The sequence below is a fragment of the Cervus elaphus genome, chromosome 1 (genome assembly GCF_910594005.1).
Source record: "Cervus elaphus chromosome 1, mCerEla1.1, whole genome shotgun sequence".
Taxonomy (NCBI): Eukaryota; Metazoa; Chordata; class Mammalia; order Artiodactyla; family Cervidae; genus Cervus; species Cervus elaphus.
Window position 1 is genome coordinate 78,180,553 of NC_057815.1, and position 17,455 is coordinate 78,198,007.

The 17,455-nt window shown below is 50.1% G+C and overlaps 1 protein-coding gene across 3 annotated transcripts in view; it reads right to left on the reverse strand.

Moving 5' to 3' along the window:
* ABTB2 (ankyrin repeat and BTB domain containing 2) overlaps positions 1-17,455 on the reverse strand; it is a 194,221-nt gene that overhangs the window by 169,719 nt on the left and 7,047 nt on the right. For 2 of the 3 annotated variants that reach the window (XM_043909018.1, XM_043909010.1), the window contains exon 1: positions 11,686-13,010. The exons of the other annotated variant lie outside the window; for it this stretch is intronic. In XM_043909018.1, the coding sequence (XP_043764953.1) occupies positions 11,686-12,568 (883 nt within the window). In that variant the 5' untranslated portion in view covers positions 12,569-13,010. Of the gene's footprint in view, positions 1-11,685; positions 13,011-17,455 lie in introns of those variants that run through there. 3 annotated transcript variants of the gene reach the window in all.

Sequence of the window (17,455 nt, forward strand, 5' to 3'; positions counted from 1 at the left end):
CTCATCCCTCACAACCAAGCTCTTAGCAAGTCCCGCTGGCTCGAACTTCAAAATACACCACTAGGGACTTCCCTGGAGGCCCGGGGGTTAAGACTTTGCCTTCCTATACAGGCGGTGCGGGTTCAATCCTTGGTCGGGGAGCTAGGATCCCACATGCCTTGCAGCCAAACACCCAAAACATAAAACAGAAGCAGTATTGAAACAAATTCAATAAAGACTTTGAAAATGGCCCACATGAAAAGAATCTTAAAAAACAAACAAACAAACAAAAACCATCAATAACCTCCTCCACTGACACCCAAGCCACCATCCTCTCACCTGGATCATCACCAAAGCGTCCTCAGCAGTCATGCTGTGCCCCTGCTTGACGCTACAGTTCATTTCCAACATGGCAGAGAGCGTGATCTTGTTAAAATGTACATCAGACCATGTCAGTCCTGGGCCTCGGCCCCTCCAGTGGCTCCCAGAAGACTGAGAATTGGAAGCCAGGCTGCCACGCAGTGGCCTCCAAGGCCCTACCTGGCTGACCACTCCCTCCCTTCCTTCTCTGATCACATCTCCTTAATACGTATATACCCTGCTCCTGTCACGTGTCCCGCCGGCCTCCATGGCCTCACCCCACACTTGCTGCTCCCTCTGCCCAGAGCTGTCTTCCCCAGCCTGGCTGGCCTCCCCAGTCTCCTCCAGCAGACTTCCCTCCTCCTCACGATCCACTGGGCCTGCACCCTCCCCTCCTTTGAGTCTCTCATATTCATTTAACACCGCACACAGTAAGTCCCCAATACATAAAAGCTGAACAAAAAAGTTGATGCTCTCAAAACCAAACTCTTAGCCTCTCCCTGGATCGCAATCTCCAGGCCCTCCCACAGTAACCACCCCGTGTCCTGCAAGACCAACACGGTAGAAAACACGGCAGCCTCTCCCAGGATAGTTACAAGCATCCGTGGGACAGGTGGTGGTGGCGGGGATGCGGGGGGCATGGGGGCATCTCTGTCATATTTCCAGAGGGAGCTCTACCCCGGAGGCCCTCTCACCTGCTACTGAACTGGGTCCCGGCACAGCCCTGGCCTGCCTGGCTCGTCCTGGAAAGATCACACAGCCCGGAGAACAGCTGCAAGCCACTTGCTTCCAAACGGTGTCCCCACGTACAACGTGGTTTTCCCAGCTGCTGAAATGAGTTAAAGCAGCAGCGCCGGGTCTCTGGTTTTCTTTTTCAGCCATGAGTGCTGCTTCTCCAGAACATTTGATTCACCTTGAACTGGGGAATTTGTAGAGTAGATGGGCCGGGGTGGGGAGAGGGACAAGCCGCCCCACTCACCTGGCTCTGGTGGGGACCTCCCCAAGCCCTGCTCAAACTCTGCGACTGAAGGAAATCAGGGTTCAGAACCCATACCTGTTGGGGTCCCGAGCTTCCCGTCTCAATTTCAGAATTCCTGGCAGCCTGTCATCCTCACTTACTCTCAACTTTCCCTGCCTTTGAAGAACCGGCCCTGCCAACTGCAACAAATAGCATTTAAAAATATCTTGCTGGATTATACTGCCCTGCCTTCTAAATTCCTCACAATGCCTGTCTCTGTCCCACACAGTATAAAGAAGGGTGTAGCATATTTAATTTTTTTTTTCTTAGCTGCTCCCTGCTATAAATATCTGAGGCTGGGTAGGCGGGCTGCAAACACCGGCTGCATGAAGTCACCTCGGGGCTGATCCCACCACCCAGCAGGCCGGCCAGGACCTGGACACAGCTGCCGAGCACTGGAGGGGTGGGTCGGCCAAGAGTAGACAGAACTCACCTTCTGAGGAAAGTTGGGGAAGAAAAAAATCTAAGCGGAATAATCACGGTTAATCCTGATATAAAAAGGATGGTGTTTGGTCTTACTACCCGGGCCATCTTTTCGAGAGCTTGGCCAGCCCCAATCCCAGCCCATTTCTTTCCCAAGGATACTAATTACAGGGCTCGACCTTAGGAAAGTGACTTCACAACATCCACGTGGGGTCTAGAAACATTATTGGAGACAGAGGGGCCCTTGGAGAATCTAGTCCAACCTCTTCACGCCACAGATTAGTAACAGAGAGCCAAGAAGATGGAGTGATTCACTCCAGGTCATGGAGAGGCCAAGCTCCAACCCAGAATTTTCTGGATCCACAGCCTTCAGAACTGGACGGTCCAAGATGCTTGTGCACATACACTTGCTTGGTCTGTGAAATGAGTGTTCATGAACAGCTCTCCTCCCTGCAAATAATGCTTTCAATATCTTAAAAGATACAGGAGAAAAGCTGTAAAAATTTCAACAAAATTTTGCCTCAATTTTAGGGATGATTTTCATGCACTGAAAGACCTGTTTCACTCTATTTGTGGTCCTCTTTAATCTCTCCCCACCCCTAACCTTCTACCTCTGGTACTTCCAAATTCAGCTTTCCTATGTAATTTTTTCATCATGGACCTGACCACCCCCTACCCCCAACCTCTTGCCTAGCTCAATTTTAGAAAACAATGGACCTCAAACCATTAACCATAAATGATTGTGTGTGTGTATATATACATAGAGCGAGCAAAATGTTCATGAGATTTCTCTTTTTCAAGTGACAAATTCCTTTATAACACTGGGGTCAGGAAAAGGTCTAACACCCGAGTTATGGGCTAAGCCATTGATGATCTATCTCATTTTACTACTGTCAGTAGAATTCAGCTGGACCCTAGGGAGTTCAATCCAGGTGGCACTGACCTTGAAGGTGGTTCCACAATATCAAACAGCTAACAGGACTGAAATCTTGATTATCAGTGCTCTGGAAACACCTTCAGCAAGAATGAGAAGGTGACTAAATCTCTCAGAATTGAGCTGTTATTTTCCAAAATGATACGCTCCAAACTGGAAGTTGAACATACCAAGCCCAACTCTAAAGTTCTGGGACCCTCTTATCCTGTTTTCTGTCCCTCTCTGCCTCCACATTGGAGAATCCTGCCTTGGCAAGAGTCAGGCCAACAGCCTCATTTAACAGGTGTGCCAGCCCCAATCTTCATTCCCTACTGGGACTGCTTTGGCTTGAAATGCTATGTTCAGAGCTTTGCAAGAAATGCCAGGTCAGAAGTCAAATTGCATGAGGGAAGTAAAGTTGATGGCAGCCTTGCTCTTCAGGCCCTCTCAGCCCAGGTCTGCTGGGGTAGAAACCTTCTTTCCTTACTTGTAGTCTTAGGACAGAGGCCGGGGGCATTTCTGAGGTCAAGCTTTCAATCAACAAGAGGGGTAATGGGAGGTCTGAGGCTGTGGTTATGATGCGCTGGGGAGCAGACACACTCCATTTCTGAATTATAAAAATGAGTTTTGGAAACCTCTCTTCCTGAGCTCTGGCAGGCTCCTTAACATCTGGATAAAAGATGTGGGAAAGTTTTCCTCTCTGCTGTGTTATCTGCCCTGCTCCTCCTCATCATGCGTCTGAACCTTCCAGCCAGAGAGGGTCACTTTTCCAACACACACACGCTGGCTTCCAGGTCTTTGCTCACACTGTTCCCTCTGCCTGGAAGCCTGCATGCTCTCAGCACCACTTCCTCTTCCCCATCACAGCCCGGCCCGCCCAGTGCGCCTGGACCACATGCCACATCCTCCACAAAGCAGCCCCGACCCCCTCCCTCCCACCCAGCCAGGGCTCACCTCTCCCCTTTGAGCTCTCCAGTCACCCAAAGCTTCAGGGTCCCCATCTATGGGGTGGACAGTATATCTATCTTACAGAGCAGCTCGGGGGGATTAAGTGAAACAGCTCAAGAAAAATACCGCTGATGGGCAGTGGGGAAGATGTGGCTTTAGCATCATCTGTCATTTAAATGTAAGGACCTTACATCCTTGGAAGGATCCATGGACATGCTTTGCTTTCCCAGCATGCATGGTCACTCCGTCATGCCTGACTCTCTGCGACCCCATGGACTGTAATCCGCTAGGCTCCTCTGTCCCTGGGATTTCCCAGGCAGGAATACTGGAGTGGGTAGCCATTCCCTTCTCCAGGGGATCTTCTCAACCTAAGGAGTGAAGCCAGGTCTCCTGCATTGCAGGCGGATTCTTTACTGTCTGGACCACCGGGAAAGCCCATTGCCGTCCCTACTAGATTCTAAACTTCTTGACGGGCAAGATCCATTCCCATCCTCCTCCCATCTGTCTCCGTGGCCTTAGATGTAGCTGGCGCTCGGCAAGTAGTTGATTAACGAGGCCGGCGTGGCATTCCTCAGGCTTACTTCGGGTGGTGTTTCTGAAGCTTCTCCTCCCAATTCGGCAAGCTGCTCCAAGCCTACCGCCAAAGTTGCAAAACCATTTAGGCCTTTTTTAAAACAAGCAAGACGACCACAAAGTATGTTTACATGACAGGCCGGCAAACACAAAACACCTGCTGTCCTGTGGCTCAGGGCTTGGCAGCTGCACGAGGCGGGGTCCCAGACACATGGCAGAGTGACTCCCCAGCAGAGTGAGCGCAGCTTTGAGTCTGCGCTATCACTGTCCTCCCGGCAGGGCCGGCCTGGAGCTCAGAGGGAGGGTCGGCTCTCACTGCCCGCTGCCAGCCTGCTTCATCTTAAGGGCAAGTGGAGCCATAACCGGGCAGGGTGCAAAGGTGCTTTTTCCAGATTCCGTAACTTCCTCCTCCCTATTAGTCACCCAGGAAAGCTGTGTGACTCATCCTTGTCACCCTGGGATTTGGGTCACGGTCCTCCCCTGCACTACCAATGCCCACTTCGGCAAAAAGTGAACTCGACGGGTGCATGCAATACAGTTTGCAAAAAAATATAACAGTGATTAGAATGACTATTTTATGTGCAGGTCTAGTGCAAAGTCCCTTACAGAGACCTTTAGTAAATCCTCCCAAACATCCTACGAGTTGGGTCCTCTTTTCAGCTCTACTACAGAGCAGTATTTCTCAACCAGGGGCAATTCTGCCCCCCCTAACAGACATCTGTCAGTGTCTAGAGACATTTTTGATTGTCACAACTGGCCATCTGGGGTGGGGAGAGTGGGGGAGGGAAGATGCTATTGGCATCTAGGGGGAGGGGGCTGGGATGCTGCTAAGTTTACTTCAGGGCCCAGGACAGCCCTGCAACACAACGTACCCAGGCCAGGGACTTCCCTGGTGGTCCAGCAGTTAAGAATCCGCCTCCCAGTGCAGGGTATGCAGGCTTGATCCCTGCTCGGGGAGCAAAGATCCCAAATGTTGCACGGCAACAAAGTCCTTGTGTCACAACTAGAGAAATCCCCACGTGTGGCAACTAGAGAAAAGCCCGTGCCCCACAACCAAGACTCAGTGAGGCCAAAATTAAAAAAAAAAAAAAAAAGTGATGCAGTCCAAATCCTGTTACGGAGGAAGAAACCAAGGCATAGCAGTGACCCTGCCCGGGATCACACAACTCACAAGGGAGGGCGCCAGGAATGACACCCGGGCCGCCCCACCCTGGGCAAGTTCTCAACGCTCAACCCAGCATCAGCTCTGACGTCCTGGGAGCAGCGAGTATTCATGGAGCATAACCGCCTGTGGATGAGAGCCGGCCCTGTGCTTTATAGTCGGGGACTTGAAGTGACTTGCTCCAGGCCCTGGTAAGAGGCAAGGCAATTTGGGGCCCAGCTCAGACTTCAAAGCCGGAGCATCTCAGCGCTTGCTACGCCGATTTCTTCTCTCCCTGTGCTCCCGGCTCTGAGGTTTCACCAATGGCCCAACACTGTAGGGCACTCGGAGGAAATCAAAGGCCCCTTCACAGAAGACTTTCTGCCGGCTCCAGAGCAAATGAGTTGAGTGTCCTGAGGCCAGTGGCCTAAACATGGGCTCCCTTTGGGTTCTCTCCTGCTGGGTGTCCTCCTCCAAGCTGGCTCTCCCCTCTCTTGGAAGATGGAGGCGGCAGCTTTTCCATTCAGCTAAGCTTGTTGATCACTCAGCAGCTGACACTTGTAAGGCCCTCCCTGGGCGGCAGAGTTCCCTGCCCCTCAGAAGTAGCAATAAAGGCGCCTTAAAATGGATGGCACCTGCGGGACACTCTGGGCCCACCAGCAAGCAGCGTTTAAACAGCATAACACATCTCTGGAGGGAGATCCATACTCAGGCCTTGAAGCCTGGTTTTCACCTTGGTTGTGAAGATTCTCTGACCTAAAGGATGTAAAGTGCCTGGACACAGCAGGCCTTTAACAAGCAAGATCTCCAAGCAAGATCACCGAGTCTGTGAGTCTGACCCTCGCCTCCACTGGCAGAGGGGCAAATACTGCCCTGTCCCTCTCTACCTTTGTTTCTGGGACTCTTCACAGAAGCAGCACAGGCCTAGGGCGTGAGTGACATGGGGCTTGGTCCTGGCCCGGCCGTCACCAAGCTGTGAATCCTGGGCTCCCAGAGACCCTTCTGTGAAAGAGCATCCCACTCGATGGGTTTTTATGGGCAGCGGGCAAGATCCCAAACGAAAAGGTTTCTGAGCTATGCAGAGGTCAGGCCTGTTATTACAGCTGGAGGAATGTGGAAACAGAGGCAGAGCACTTGCCCACAGCCCCACTGGGGAAGGACGGGTACTGATGGGGAAACGGGATAAGGACCAGCCTGAGGGTTCGCAGCCCAGCGTCCCTGGCTCATTTCAGACCTGAGATGTTGTCCATGCATCCCTGGGATGACCAGGTCGTTGAAGGCCATAATGCCATCCTCAGACTGGAGGCAGGTGAGGTACAACACAGATGCAACCTCTGCTGAGCAGTGCTGTGCTATCTCACTCAATCGTGTCTGATTCTTTGCCACCCCATAGCCTATAGCCCACCAGGCTCCTCTGTCCATGGGATTCTCCAGGCAAGCATACTGGATGGGGTTGCCATTTCCTTCTCCAGGGGATCTTCCTGACCCAGGGATCGAACCTGGGTCTCCTGCATTGGCAGGTGGGTTTTTTACCACTGAGCTACCCGGGAAGCCCTTTGAGCAATAGTCATCCACAGACCGCCCTCTAGGGCAGCTCTGCAGGCAAGATGCTATTGCTATTCTTAGGGGATCTGAGTGCCTCTTTGAACTCAATCTTCCTGTGGGTCTATCTGTGGCCAGTTAGACAGCTGCTGTGAAACCCCCGCTGTGGATACTGCACACTGAAGGAAGCCCCCGCAACCAGAAATCCCTCCTATTTACACTGACTCATCACAGTGTAGGGAGCCCCGCTCAAGATTAGAGGATCAAAAGATTGAATGATGTCCCCATGGTTTGGGTACCCTCCAAAATGCTGCCTCTCTTCACCAAGAACTTGAAATTCTCAGCCGCGGTAGAAAGCAGGGAAGAGTCTTCTGAGGGGGTCAAAGGATTGCAAATGAAGTTTCTGGAATTAAACATTTTGTATGGTGGTATCAATCATTTGTCTGACTGCCAGTCCTGGAGTGTCCGCTGTGTGTCAGACGCCGTGGGAGGCACAGGGGAGACACGGGTGCCCTTGAGCCCAAAGAGTGATGGGAGAGACACACGCAGGAAACGATTCAGGAATCGGCCCTGGGTGCTGGGGAAATTCACAGAGACATGGCCCTTCAGTTGGTGTGGAGGCAGGTAAAACTCCTGGAGGAGGCAGAACAACCCCACCTTGTTCTTCTAACAACTTAAAGCTGGGTTGCATTTCTCAGACATTCAAGGGGGAAAAAAAAGTCTGCATTTCCACAAGCTTGCTTTGTTTCAGTTTTACTAGCTCTCTTGGCTTCAATAAAACAGTTAAAAAGGAGGGTAGCTGCTCCCCCTCCCCAAACTACGCAGGTGTGGAAACTGATTAAACAGCAACTAGCGGCTCAATTAACCCTTGCTCCTGGAGTTGATTATCGCGATGGAAACCCATCCTATAAGCTCGGTGTTAAATGAGTCCTACAACTAGAAGAGCTTTCTAGACGCAGCCCTTTCATTTCTCCGCTGCAAATGAGATTGTTGGGATTTGCCTCAGCTGATAAATAAGTGAATAATTCAGAAAGGTCCTCACTTTTTTTTCCCCTTTGAGATCATTAGACAGCAGCGGTATTGATATATTATCTATTCCTAATGAAATTTCAGAAAGGCCTTCCTTGGTCATCATTTAAATTAGTCCCAATCATACTATCCCATTACTTTGCTTTTGGTGGTTGTTAATAACACTTACTGCTAAAAATAAATCCCTGTTTGTTCACTTTTTCCTTGTCGCCCCCATTAGTTTGCTTCATGAGAGGAGGACCCTCCCCCTCCCCCGATTAATCTAGCACTTTTAACAGTGGTGCAGACAGGGTCAATGGTCAATAAATATTTGTTGAATGAACTGAAACTATTTATTAAGCATTTACTATGTGATTCAATCTTTAAATCTATGATATCATCCAGTCCTCACACCAACCTGAGGAGTTAAGTGCTGTTATTATCCCCCATTTTACAGATAACAAAATTGAGGCTTAGAATGGTTAAGAAATATGGCCCAGGTCACTCATAGAAATAGCAGAGGTGAGCTTCCTTACTGCGATTCCAAAGTTTTGGCTCCTTACCATTATGATGGAGCTCCCTTCATGCTCCTGGTTACTGCTTTGGAGTAGGAATATTCTCATCAAAACCCTATCATTTAACCTAGCATCTCTGAATGGAAGGGAATTATCTCCAAGGCATGGACATTCATGAATGTTTAGTAAGAAAAATGGCCAGGGAGAAACCCCAAGGGATGCTCAGCATCAAACTGACATACAACAGTGAGCAAGGGAGGGAAGAAGGGAGGTGTGGATGAGAGAAGCTTCTATTTTCTGCCAGCTCCCTGTTTATAAATACCACTCTATTAAAGTGGTTTCTCTACCTCTCTTAAGGAAGCCACGAAGATAGCATTCCTTAATGACACTGCCCTGGGAACAGGCACATCGATACCAAATGAGCAAGCGATATATAACTCCTGCTGCTCTATGAAGCTGAGATCATGTTTTATAAACACCATAGAACTTTTATCATCCATCTTGGGTTGAGCAAAACCATATTTGCCCAGTACTCTGAGTAATGGACTGGACTAGATGGATTAGGGCTCTTGAATTCCCGGCTGGAAGATATTAAAAGTTTAAGAGCCCTATATAGCTGACTCAAATGCATGTGCCCTTGCTGTGTAATTAGCAGGCATAACAACAATAAATATATAATTTGAAGGGAAGAGCAGCAGGACAAGAGTGTGAGCCAGTAACTCTCCCTCCTGTGTGCAGCCATTTGCCACTTAGACTTCAGCTGTGTAGACGGTAACCTTGCTGGCCTTGGCTTATTTTGGTACAACAAAGGTTTAGGATCTCTCCACTTCTTTCCTAAACAGTTTGTGCTTCCCTTTGAAGTCAGCTTTCAGGCATAAGTAATTCATTGCCTCTCTACTAGACATTCATTTCACTTTGTCTAAAGGGACTTAATAAATGAGCCTGGTTACTGTTTACTGGGGCCTCCCTCAGGTTTTCATGTATAAAAAATGAGCATCCATATTACTCAGGGGAAGCGAATGGTCACCTGTCTTGCAGGAGAGCTCCCTGGAGACTGAAGGGAACAGAGGGCCACGCTTGCTCTGGGCATCCAGGAGATGTGTCGTCTGTCACACAAGAGCCCTGCTGTCTCAACTACCACGGCTTAAGAAGGATTGTTTGGGGTGCGGGATGGAGAGGAAGAGGTCAAATCACGGGGTCAAAACCCCACCCTGCAAAGAAAATCCCAAGGAGTGATGACCCTAGATAAGAAATAAGCCCGTTCATGGAAGACACCTGTGTTCTAGACACTTCTCACATTCTGAATTTTCAGAGGGCCCTGAGGAGGCAGCTGCTCTTAACAGCTTCAATTTACAGTTAGAAAAACCGAGAAGTCTCTCAACCTGAGGGGCACCAGTTCTCTGTGAATGGCATGTTTTGTTTATTTGTTTGTCACCTATTATCCACCTTAGGGTCTTGTTTTTTCTCCTAGGAGTCTTCCTTGTTTGAGTTCAGACTGGGCCTCCCCTCAGCCAAAAGTTCAGACTGCTTCCCCTGGGCTCTGACAACCATATGGAAATCCCCCTGCCCTCCACTTCCTCTCCTGGAGCCCGTGTTACCCGTGCTCATGCCACAAACCTGGCGGGCAAAGCACAATTATCAGCTGTGACATCATCAGCTGAGATTCTGGACTGACCTCAACTCTGACCTAAGAGGAGGAAAATGAAAAGGCAAACGCTCTTCTTTCCATTCCTGGCATCTCCTTTCAGCTGTGCCAGAATTAAAAATAAAACCCAAGAAAGTCAAAGTCAGCCATGCTGGTAGAGACAGACTGTCTTCAAAATGAAGTCTTTAGATGGCAACTGCTCCCCCTGGAAATTGGATCAATGAAAACAAAACTGCTTCCTCTCCTCTAGTGGCTAAAAGCTTGAACTCTGGAGCCTGCCTGGGTTCAAATTCTTGTCACTTGATATCCATGTAAGCTTGGGTTAATTACTTGACTGCTGGGTACCTCAGTTTCCCCATCTATCTAATGGGGATAATACTAGATGTACCTACCTAATAGGGTGGCTGGGATTACTTAAGTTTATATATTAAAGTGCTGAAAACAGTGACTGACACGCTATTAAGTGCTAGTTTAAGATTTTAGCTATTATGATTATGTAAAACCACACTTAAATATGACTCCCTTTATGCCTTTTCCATACCCACCTGGCCTCTTCCTCTGTACTACTTATTTGCCACTGAATGCAGCCCCTAAAATGGCCCTCAGATCAGACTGTAAGGATGCTTAGCCAAAGTATCATTCTAGAGAACTGACGGTTTGCTGACTCCTGAAGTTGGGAGTCTGGTAGGCAGTTTACTGTTGAACCCAGGTCACACCGTAACCTTTCCAGTGAAAAGGTCAAGTGCTTCCCTAGCACTCTTTGCACTGAAGCTATGTCCTCTTTCAGAGAAACGCAATTACCCAAAGGTTTCTTTCTGGCACTTGACACCATGCTGTCTGCGCATCCCCCACCCCTCTTCCCCCTAGCTTGGTTGATGACTATGGGGTCATCCTTTCTTTCAGCAAAGTCTAGAAGGTCATGCACTTAATACAACATAGGGTTTTAATTAATTGCTCACTTGGTTGGTGACAGCTTGGAAAGTTGGGTCTGGCGTGTGATTCCCTTTCTGGGAAGGAGATTCAGAAGTCACCATGTTCCATCACCCTGGGCTCACAGTTAAGAACCCACCACTACCACTCCACCTTCCCCCAGAGGGCCCTGAAAGGCATCCTTCAATCCAGCAAAGCCCAAGGTGGCAGGGCTAGGTCCTGGGCATCCAGTTCCCCTCCTTCCATCCCACTTAGCCAAGACTGCAGCCCAGACCCTCTGGCTGCTGCTACTGTAGTCGACAGAACTAGGACCGAACCATAGTTGATCTACCCAGTGGTCGGGGAAAGAGGCCAATTACAGACCTATCAAGCAAGGCAGAGGGCCACAAGGCAGTCCGCTTCACCTCAGGAGAGGTTCAGGGGTGGCTTCATCAAGAGGTTCAATGAATGGCCCCCAACAGCGACAACACGAGGCAGAACAGGAAGCAGGTCAACCACTACTTTGCCCTCCAAAAGTCAAGTCGCCGAAAGAACAACCTCGGGAAAGACTCTAATGAACTCCTCTACCCAAAGACCAAACGCTTTCTCTCAGGTCTTGAGTCTCCTTGGTCCTAGGAAATTCACCCCCTGCGTAGCCCAGGTCGGACTTCTACCCTACCGGGTCCACGGGCCCGGGGCCCGCGCGCTTACCATTGGCGTTCTTGCCGCAGATGAGATGCTCATAGGGCTGCAGGACGCCCCAGAGCTCGGCGTCATTGTTGATGACCATCTCCAGGGCCTCCGCGGACACCTCCCCGCCTCCGGCCCCTCCGCCGTCGGGGCTCTGGCTGGCGAGCACCCTGGCCCGGATCTCTTCCACCAGATTCTCCATGCAGGCGGTGAGCGAGATGGCCGCGTACTCGTGGATACGCACGGAGATGCGGGTATCCACCATCCAGCGAAAGAAGCGGCCCACTGAGAAGGTGAGGCCGCAGCGCGCCGACTTGCCCCGGCGCAGCCCGTCGCCCGCGCTCATGCTATACAGGGACAGGGCCTTGACCGCGGCCAGCGCGCAGCTCTCGGCCAGCGCCCAGCTGTGCACCAGGCGCACGGCGCTTTGCACCTCGAAGCGGGTGCACTTGGCGTGCAGCACGCTCAGGCGCTGCGCCTCGCGGGCCACCCGGATGAGCGCCCGGCGGAGCAGCCCGGCCAGGCGCCGGACCGCCTCGGCGGAGAACAGGGGCTGCCGCCGGCCGCCGGCACCTTTGCGAAGGACCCGGGCCACGTCTCCCTCGGTCCAGGGGAACTCCTCCAGCTCGGGCAGGCGCGGGCAGCGCGAGAAGAGGTCGGCCACTTCGGGGTCCTCGGGCAGCACCGTGTTCACCGTGTCCCAGCTGTTGTGGCGGCTGTTCATGGAGCCGGAGTAGCACCACCAGGCCGCCCCGCGGTGTTGCTGCGCCGAAGAGTTGAGCGCCTGCGAGTTGGACTTGGAGGACGAGAGGCTGAGCGAGCGGCACGAGTCCCCGGCCCCATACCCGGAGTCCAAGGTCAAGTCCTCCAGCGTCTTCAGAGTGGAGCTGTACGTCCCGGCCATGGGGAGCCTGCCCGGGGCGGCCTCGCCGAGCGAGGGGCGCTCACAACTCCATGCGCCCTTCCCCAAGTCGGCAGAAACAAGCTCTAGGCTCTCCGGGGCGCCCTCCTTTCTCTCAGCACCGCGGGGCTCGGCGGCCGCATCGCCCGCCCGCCTACCCGGCGGCCGCAGAAAGGTGGGCGAGATTCGCGGCGGCCAGAGCCCCACGCTCCCGGCGTCCCGACTCCGAGCTGTCACTGGAACGACCCTCCGCCGCCCCTCCTCCGCAATCCCCCTGGTCCACTTCAACTTCCCTGAAGCAGGGAGTCTATCCTCCGCAGAGAAGGGATCCCGAGAGAACAGGGCGGCGGCGATCGAGGGAGGCGGCTCCGGGCGTTGCGCGAGTCCGGGACCGACCGGCGAGAAAGCGCTCTGCAAACTTCTGCGCGGAGCCAGCAGCCCGCATAGCTGGGTACTGGGCTGCCGCCGGCATGCAAATAACCCGGGCGGCCCACCAATCATCGGCCGCGACGGGCAGGGGCTGCACCAATGATCTTCCAGAGGGGCGGTCACTTTGCTGATTTCACTCCGCCGCGGGTGAAACCCAGCGCCGGCAGAGGCGGGGCTGGAGGCCGAGGGTCTAGAGGAGCAGCCGAGGGGGCGGTGGAGGAGGGGGAAAGAGATGCCGAGTGAGCGACCTGGCGGATGGGAAAGTGGGGATCGACCTTAGGCTCGGGAGCTGACGAATTAAAGAATGAGATAAAGGAAAAGCCACAGTGCGTTGCCCCCTTCCCGCCGTCCAGGCTTTGGGCGTCCGCAGCTCCTTCTCAAACCCTTTTTGTGCCGAACACCAAAGCCAGCGAGTGGAGTATGGGTAGGAGAACAAGAGGGGTTTGGGACCAGAAGAGGGGACCGAGGCCTGGGGGAGGGGACCCAAGTCAGACGCCCCACCTCTCTCTTAAGACTTTCTGCCAAGCCCCTCCCCCTTTCCCGAGACGAAACTCCAGTTGTATTTGGAGGGAGGAGTTTGCCCCTGTTTGCTTCTCTTCCCAAATCCGTCTGGTTTTCTTTACGTTGCTTTCTAGGCTCCAATCAGAATAGAAATTCTTCTTAATCTGGCAACTGATAAATGGACAGCCTCCAGAGGGCTGCGATTCCACCCTCACCTCTCCCCGTCACTTGAAATATTACACACGCAGTAGTCTGAGTACTACTCCGGGGAGAAGGCCATAACTGATTAGATTTGCAAGAGTCGGTGACTTTCCTGTTAAACTGTACAACGCCGCTTGCTGTGCTGGATCGTTCTTGTGCTTCAGTTTCCGAGTGTGTGTGCTGGGGGAGGGGGGGTATTACACGCGTGCGTAATGGGTGGGAGAAAATGAGAAACGTCCCTAGTTGTGGCCTGCGCTTGGAACACCTGGCTGAACGCACCTCTTCGTAACGGTGTGTCCTCGGGCGAGCTCTCTGCTCGGCTCAGGACTCCCTTTCCTTCCTGGGTAAAATGAGAGCTGACCTCGGTTGTAAACCTGTCTCATGCACTTGTCCAGAGGCGGTATCCAGCAGATCCATGCCCTGTCCACTCCGGCCCGCAGCTGTCCTGTAACTATTCACAGACACGTGCGCGAACGTGGACACGCCTCCTCCTGTGGAGCCACAAAAGCAAGGAGGAGATTGTGCAAGCATTTCCCCCAGGTCAGCCTCCTCCTGCGCTCTTGAATAGCTGCTTTGTACTATATCTCACAGGGTTTTGACCTTGGGCCGTGAGTTGCATACGAACTAGAAATGTCTGGTTTCTCTCTCTCCTTCTTAAATTAATTGCCCTTTCCCGGTGAAACTCCTTTTGCTTTGGCAGTTTTGACTTAATTTTGCCTTCCAGCGCATCTTAATTTATGCAATACCGCCGCCTGGTGCTTACAACTGGGAATGGCGTCAAGGCTGGAAGTATTGATACTAATGAACGATGCTGAGTCCGCAGGGACCAAATCAAAAGAGGACACAAGATGTGACTACATCTTGTATAACAGAGATAGTAAGTCGAAGTAGGTAAGGATGTTCAATTTGTTTAAAAATGTGAAAAGAAATGTGATGCTATTTAAGTCTTATTAGGGGAAATATAATAGTAAAGCAAATGTCGCCCTCTAATGGACATTTAGAGGAAATAAATTCTGCCAAGTTTTTTTTTTTTTTTTTGTCGGGTTTTCTTTTTTTTTTTTTAAATCCTTTTGTTGTGCGCCTCCTTAAAAAATTAACCCTAAAATAGGTAGCGACTGGGAAGCTGCCATATAACACAAGGAGCCCAGCCTGGGACTCTGTGAGGACCTGGGGGATGGGATGGAGAGGGGGAGAGGGAGGATCAAGAGGGAGGCGGCTTATGCATGTATTCAGACCTCCCAGGCTGCGCTTGCACCGAAGACTCAGGCGACATCTAAATGTTGTCGGGGAAGAAAAGGTTCTGACCAAGCCGAATGTGCTCCATAAAGGCTATTTTCTATATTTATGTTGGGGGAAAGTCACTTTAAAGACTAGTGCTGTTTGGAAGCAAATCTTTTCCTTTTTTGTCAATGGAGTGCAGTTTTTTGTTTTTTTTTTTTTAATTTATTAAATCACAAGGAATAACAGATGCTGTGATCTCCTCTTTGATCAAAGGACAGACTGAGATTTGAAAGAAGTTTGCACAAATCTGTGAAACATAACCCTTCGCGTTATTTTTTCTAAGCATCAACTGCCATCATGTTTTGTAGTTTGGGTCTTGATTTCACCATTGTTGGTGAAAAAAATTTTCAATAAATATGCATTACCTGTATGAAGCTAAGGGGCTTCCCAGGTGGCCCAGTGGTAAAGTATCTGCCTGCCAATGCAGCAGACAGTGGTTCAATCCCTGGGTAGAGAAGATCCCCTGGAGAAGGAAATGGCAACCCACTCCAGTATTCTTGCCTGGAAAATTCCATGGACAGAGGAGCCTGACAGGCTATATAGTCCATGGTATTGCAAAGCGTCAGACATGACTGAAAACACACACATATGTATATATTTATTTATCGCTGATTCTCCTTGTTGTATGGCAGAAACCAGCACAACATTGTAAATTAAAAAAAAATTTTTTTAATTTAAAAAGTAACAAATATGACTTAACTGGAAATTTAAGACAGGGAACTTACTGAATGGAAAGGTTATCTAGGAAACTATCTGGAATGTATCTTGGAGGAAAAGAGCAAACGGGATTTATCTTAATATATTCAAGTTACTTGATGACTTAAAGTGTAAAAGGAATCAAATATTTGTTGCTGTTGTTCAATCACTAAGTTGTGTCCGACTGTTTGTGACCACATGGAATACAGCATGCCAGACTCACCTGTCCTTCTCTGTCTCCCAGAGTTTGTTCAGATTCATGTCCACTGAGTCAGTGATGCTATCTAACCATCTCATCCTCTGATGCCCTCCCTCTCCTTTTGCCTTCAATCTTTCCCAGCATCAGGGTCTTTTCCAATGAGTCAGCTCTTTACAACAGGTGGCCAACGTATTGGAGCTTCAACTTCAACATCAGTCCTTCCGGTGAATATTCAGGGTTGATTTCCTTTGGGATTGACTGGTTTGATCTCCTTGCTGTCCATGGGTCTCTCAAGAGTCTTCCCCAGCACCACGATTCAAAAGCATCAATTCTTTGTCAGTCTTCTTTATGGTTCAAAGGATGTCAAAGCTATGACAAACCTAGACAGCATATTAAAAAGCAGAGACATTACTTTGCAGTCAAAGGTCCATATAGCCAAAGCTATGGTTTTTCCAGCAGTCATGGATGGATGTGAGAGTTGAACCATATAGGTGTTTTTCTGGATTTCCTTGCTTTTATCTATGATCCAGTGAATGCTGGCAATTTGATCTCTGGTTCCTCTGTCTTATCTAAATCCAGCTTGTGCATCTGAAAGTTCTTGGTTCATTTACTGCTGAAGCCTAGCTTGAGAGATTTTGAGCATTACCTTGGTAGCATGTGAAATGAGTGCAACTGTACAGTAGTTTGAACATCCTTTGGCATTGCCTTTCTTTGGAATTGGAATGAAAACTGACCTTTTCCAGTCCTATGGCCACTACTGAATTTTCCAAATTTGTTGGCATATTGAGTGCAGCACTTTACTAGCATCATCTTTTAGGATTTTAAATAGCTCAGCTGGAATTCCATCACCTCCATTAGCTTTATTTGTTATAATGCTTTCTAAGGCCCACTTGACTTCATACCGCAAGATGTCTTACTCTAGGAGAGTGACCACACCATCATGGTTATCTGCGTCATTAAGACCTTTTTTGTATAGTTTTCCTGTGTATTCTTGCCACCTCTTTTTAATCTCTTCTGTTTCTGTTAGGTCCTTACCGTTTCTGTCTTTTATTGTGCCTATCCTTGCATGAAATATTCCCTTTATATCTCCAATTTTCTTGAGATCTCTATCTTTCCCATTCTGTTGTTTTCCCCTATTTCTCTGAATTGTTCATTTAGGAAGGCCTTCTTATCTCTCCTTGGTATTCTCTAGCACTCTGCATGAAAGTGAAAGTGTTAGCCTCTCAGTCCTGTCTGACTCTTTGCTACCCTACGGACTGTAGCTGCCAGGCTCTTCTGTCCATGAGATTCTCCAGGCAAGAATACTGGAGTGGGTAGCCAGACCCTTCTCCGGGGGATTTTCCTGTCCCAGGGATCGAACCCAGGTCTCTTACATGGCAGGTAGATACTTGACAGTCTGAGCCACCAGGGAAACTGCATGCCTACCAGTACATTTCAGAATCCTGTGAGTGTTAAATTGCAATGCAAGGATTTGTTCAGCAAAATTCAGGGGTGGGAAATGCTACTGGACAAACAACTGAGTTTCGTTAGTGAATTACAAGGAAACAGAGATGGAGAGGAAACCTGTATACTGAAAGAGACTT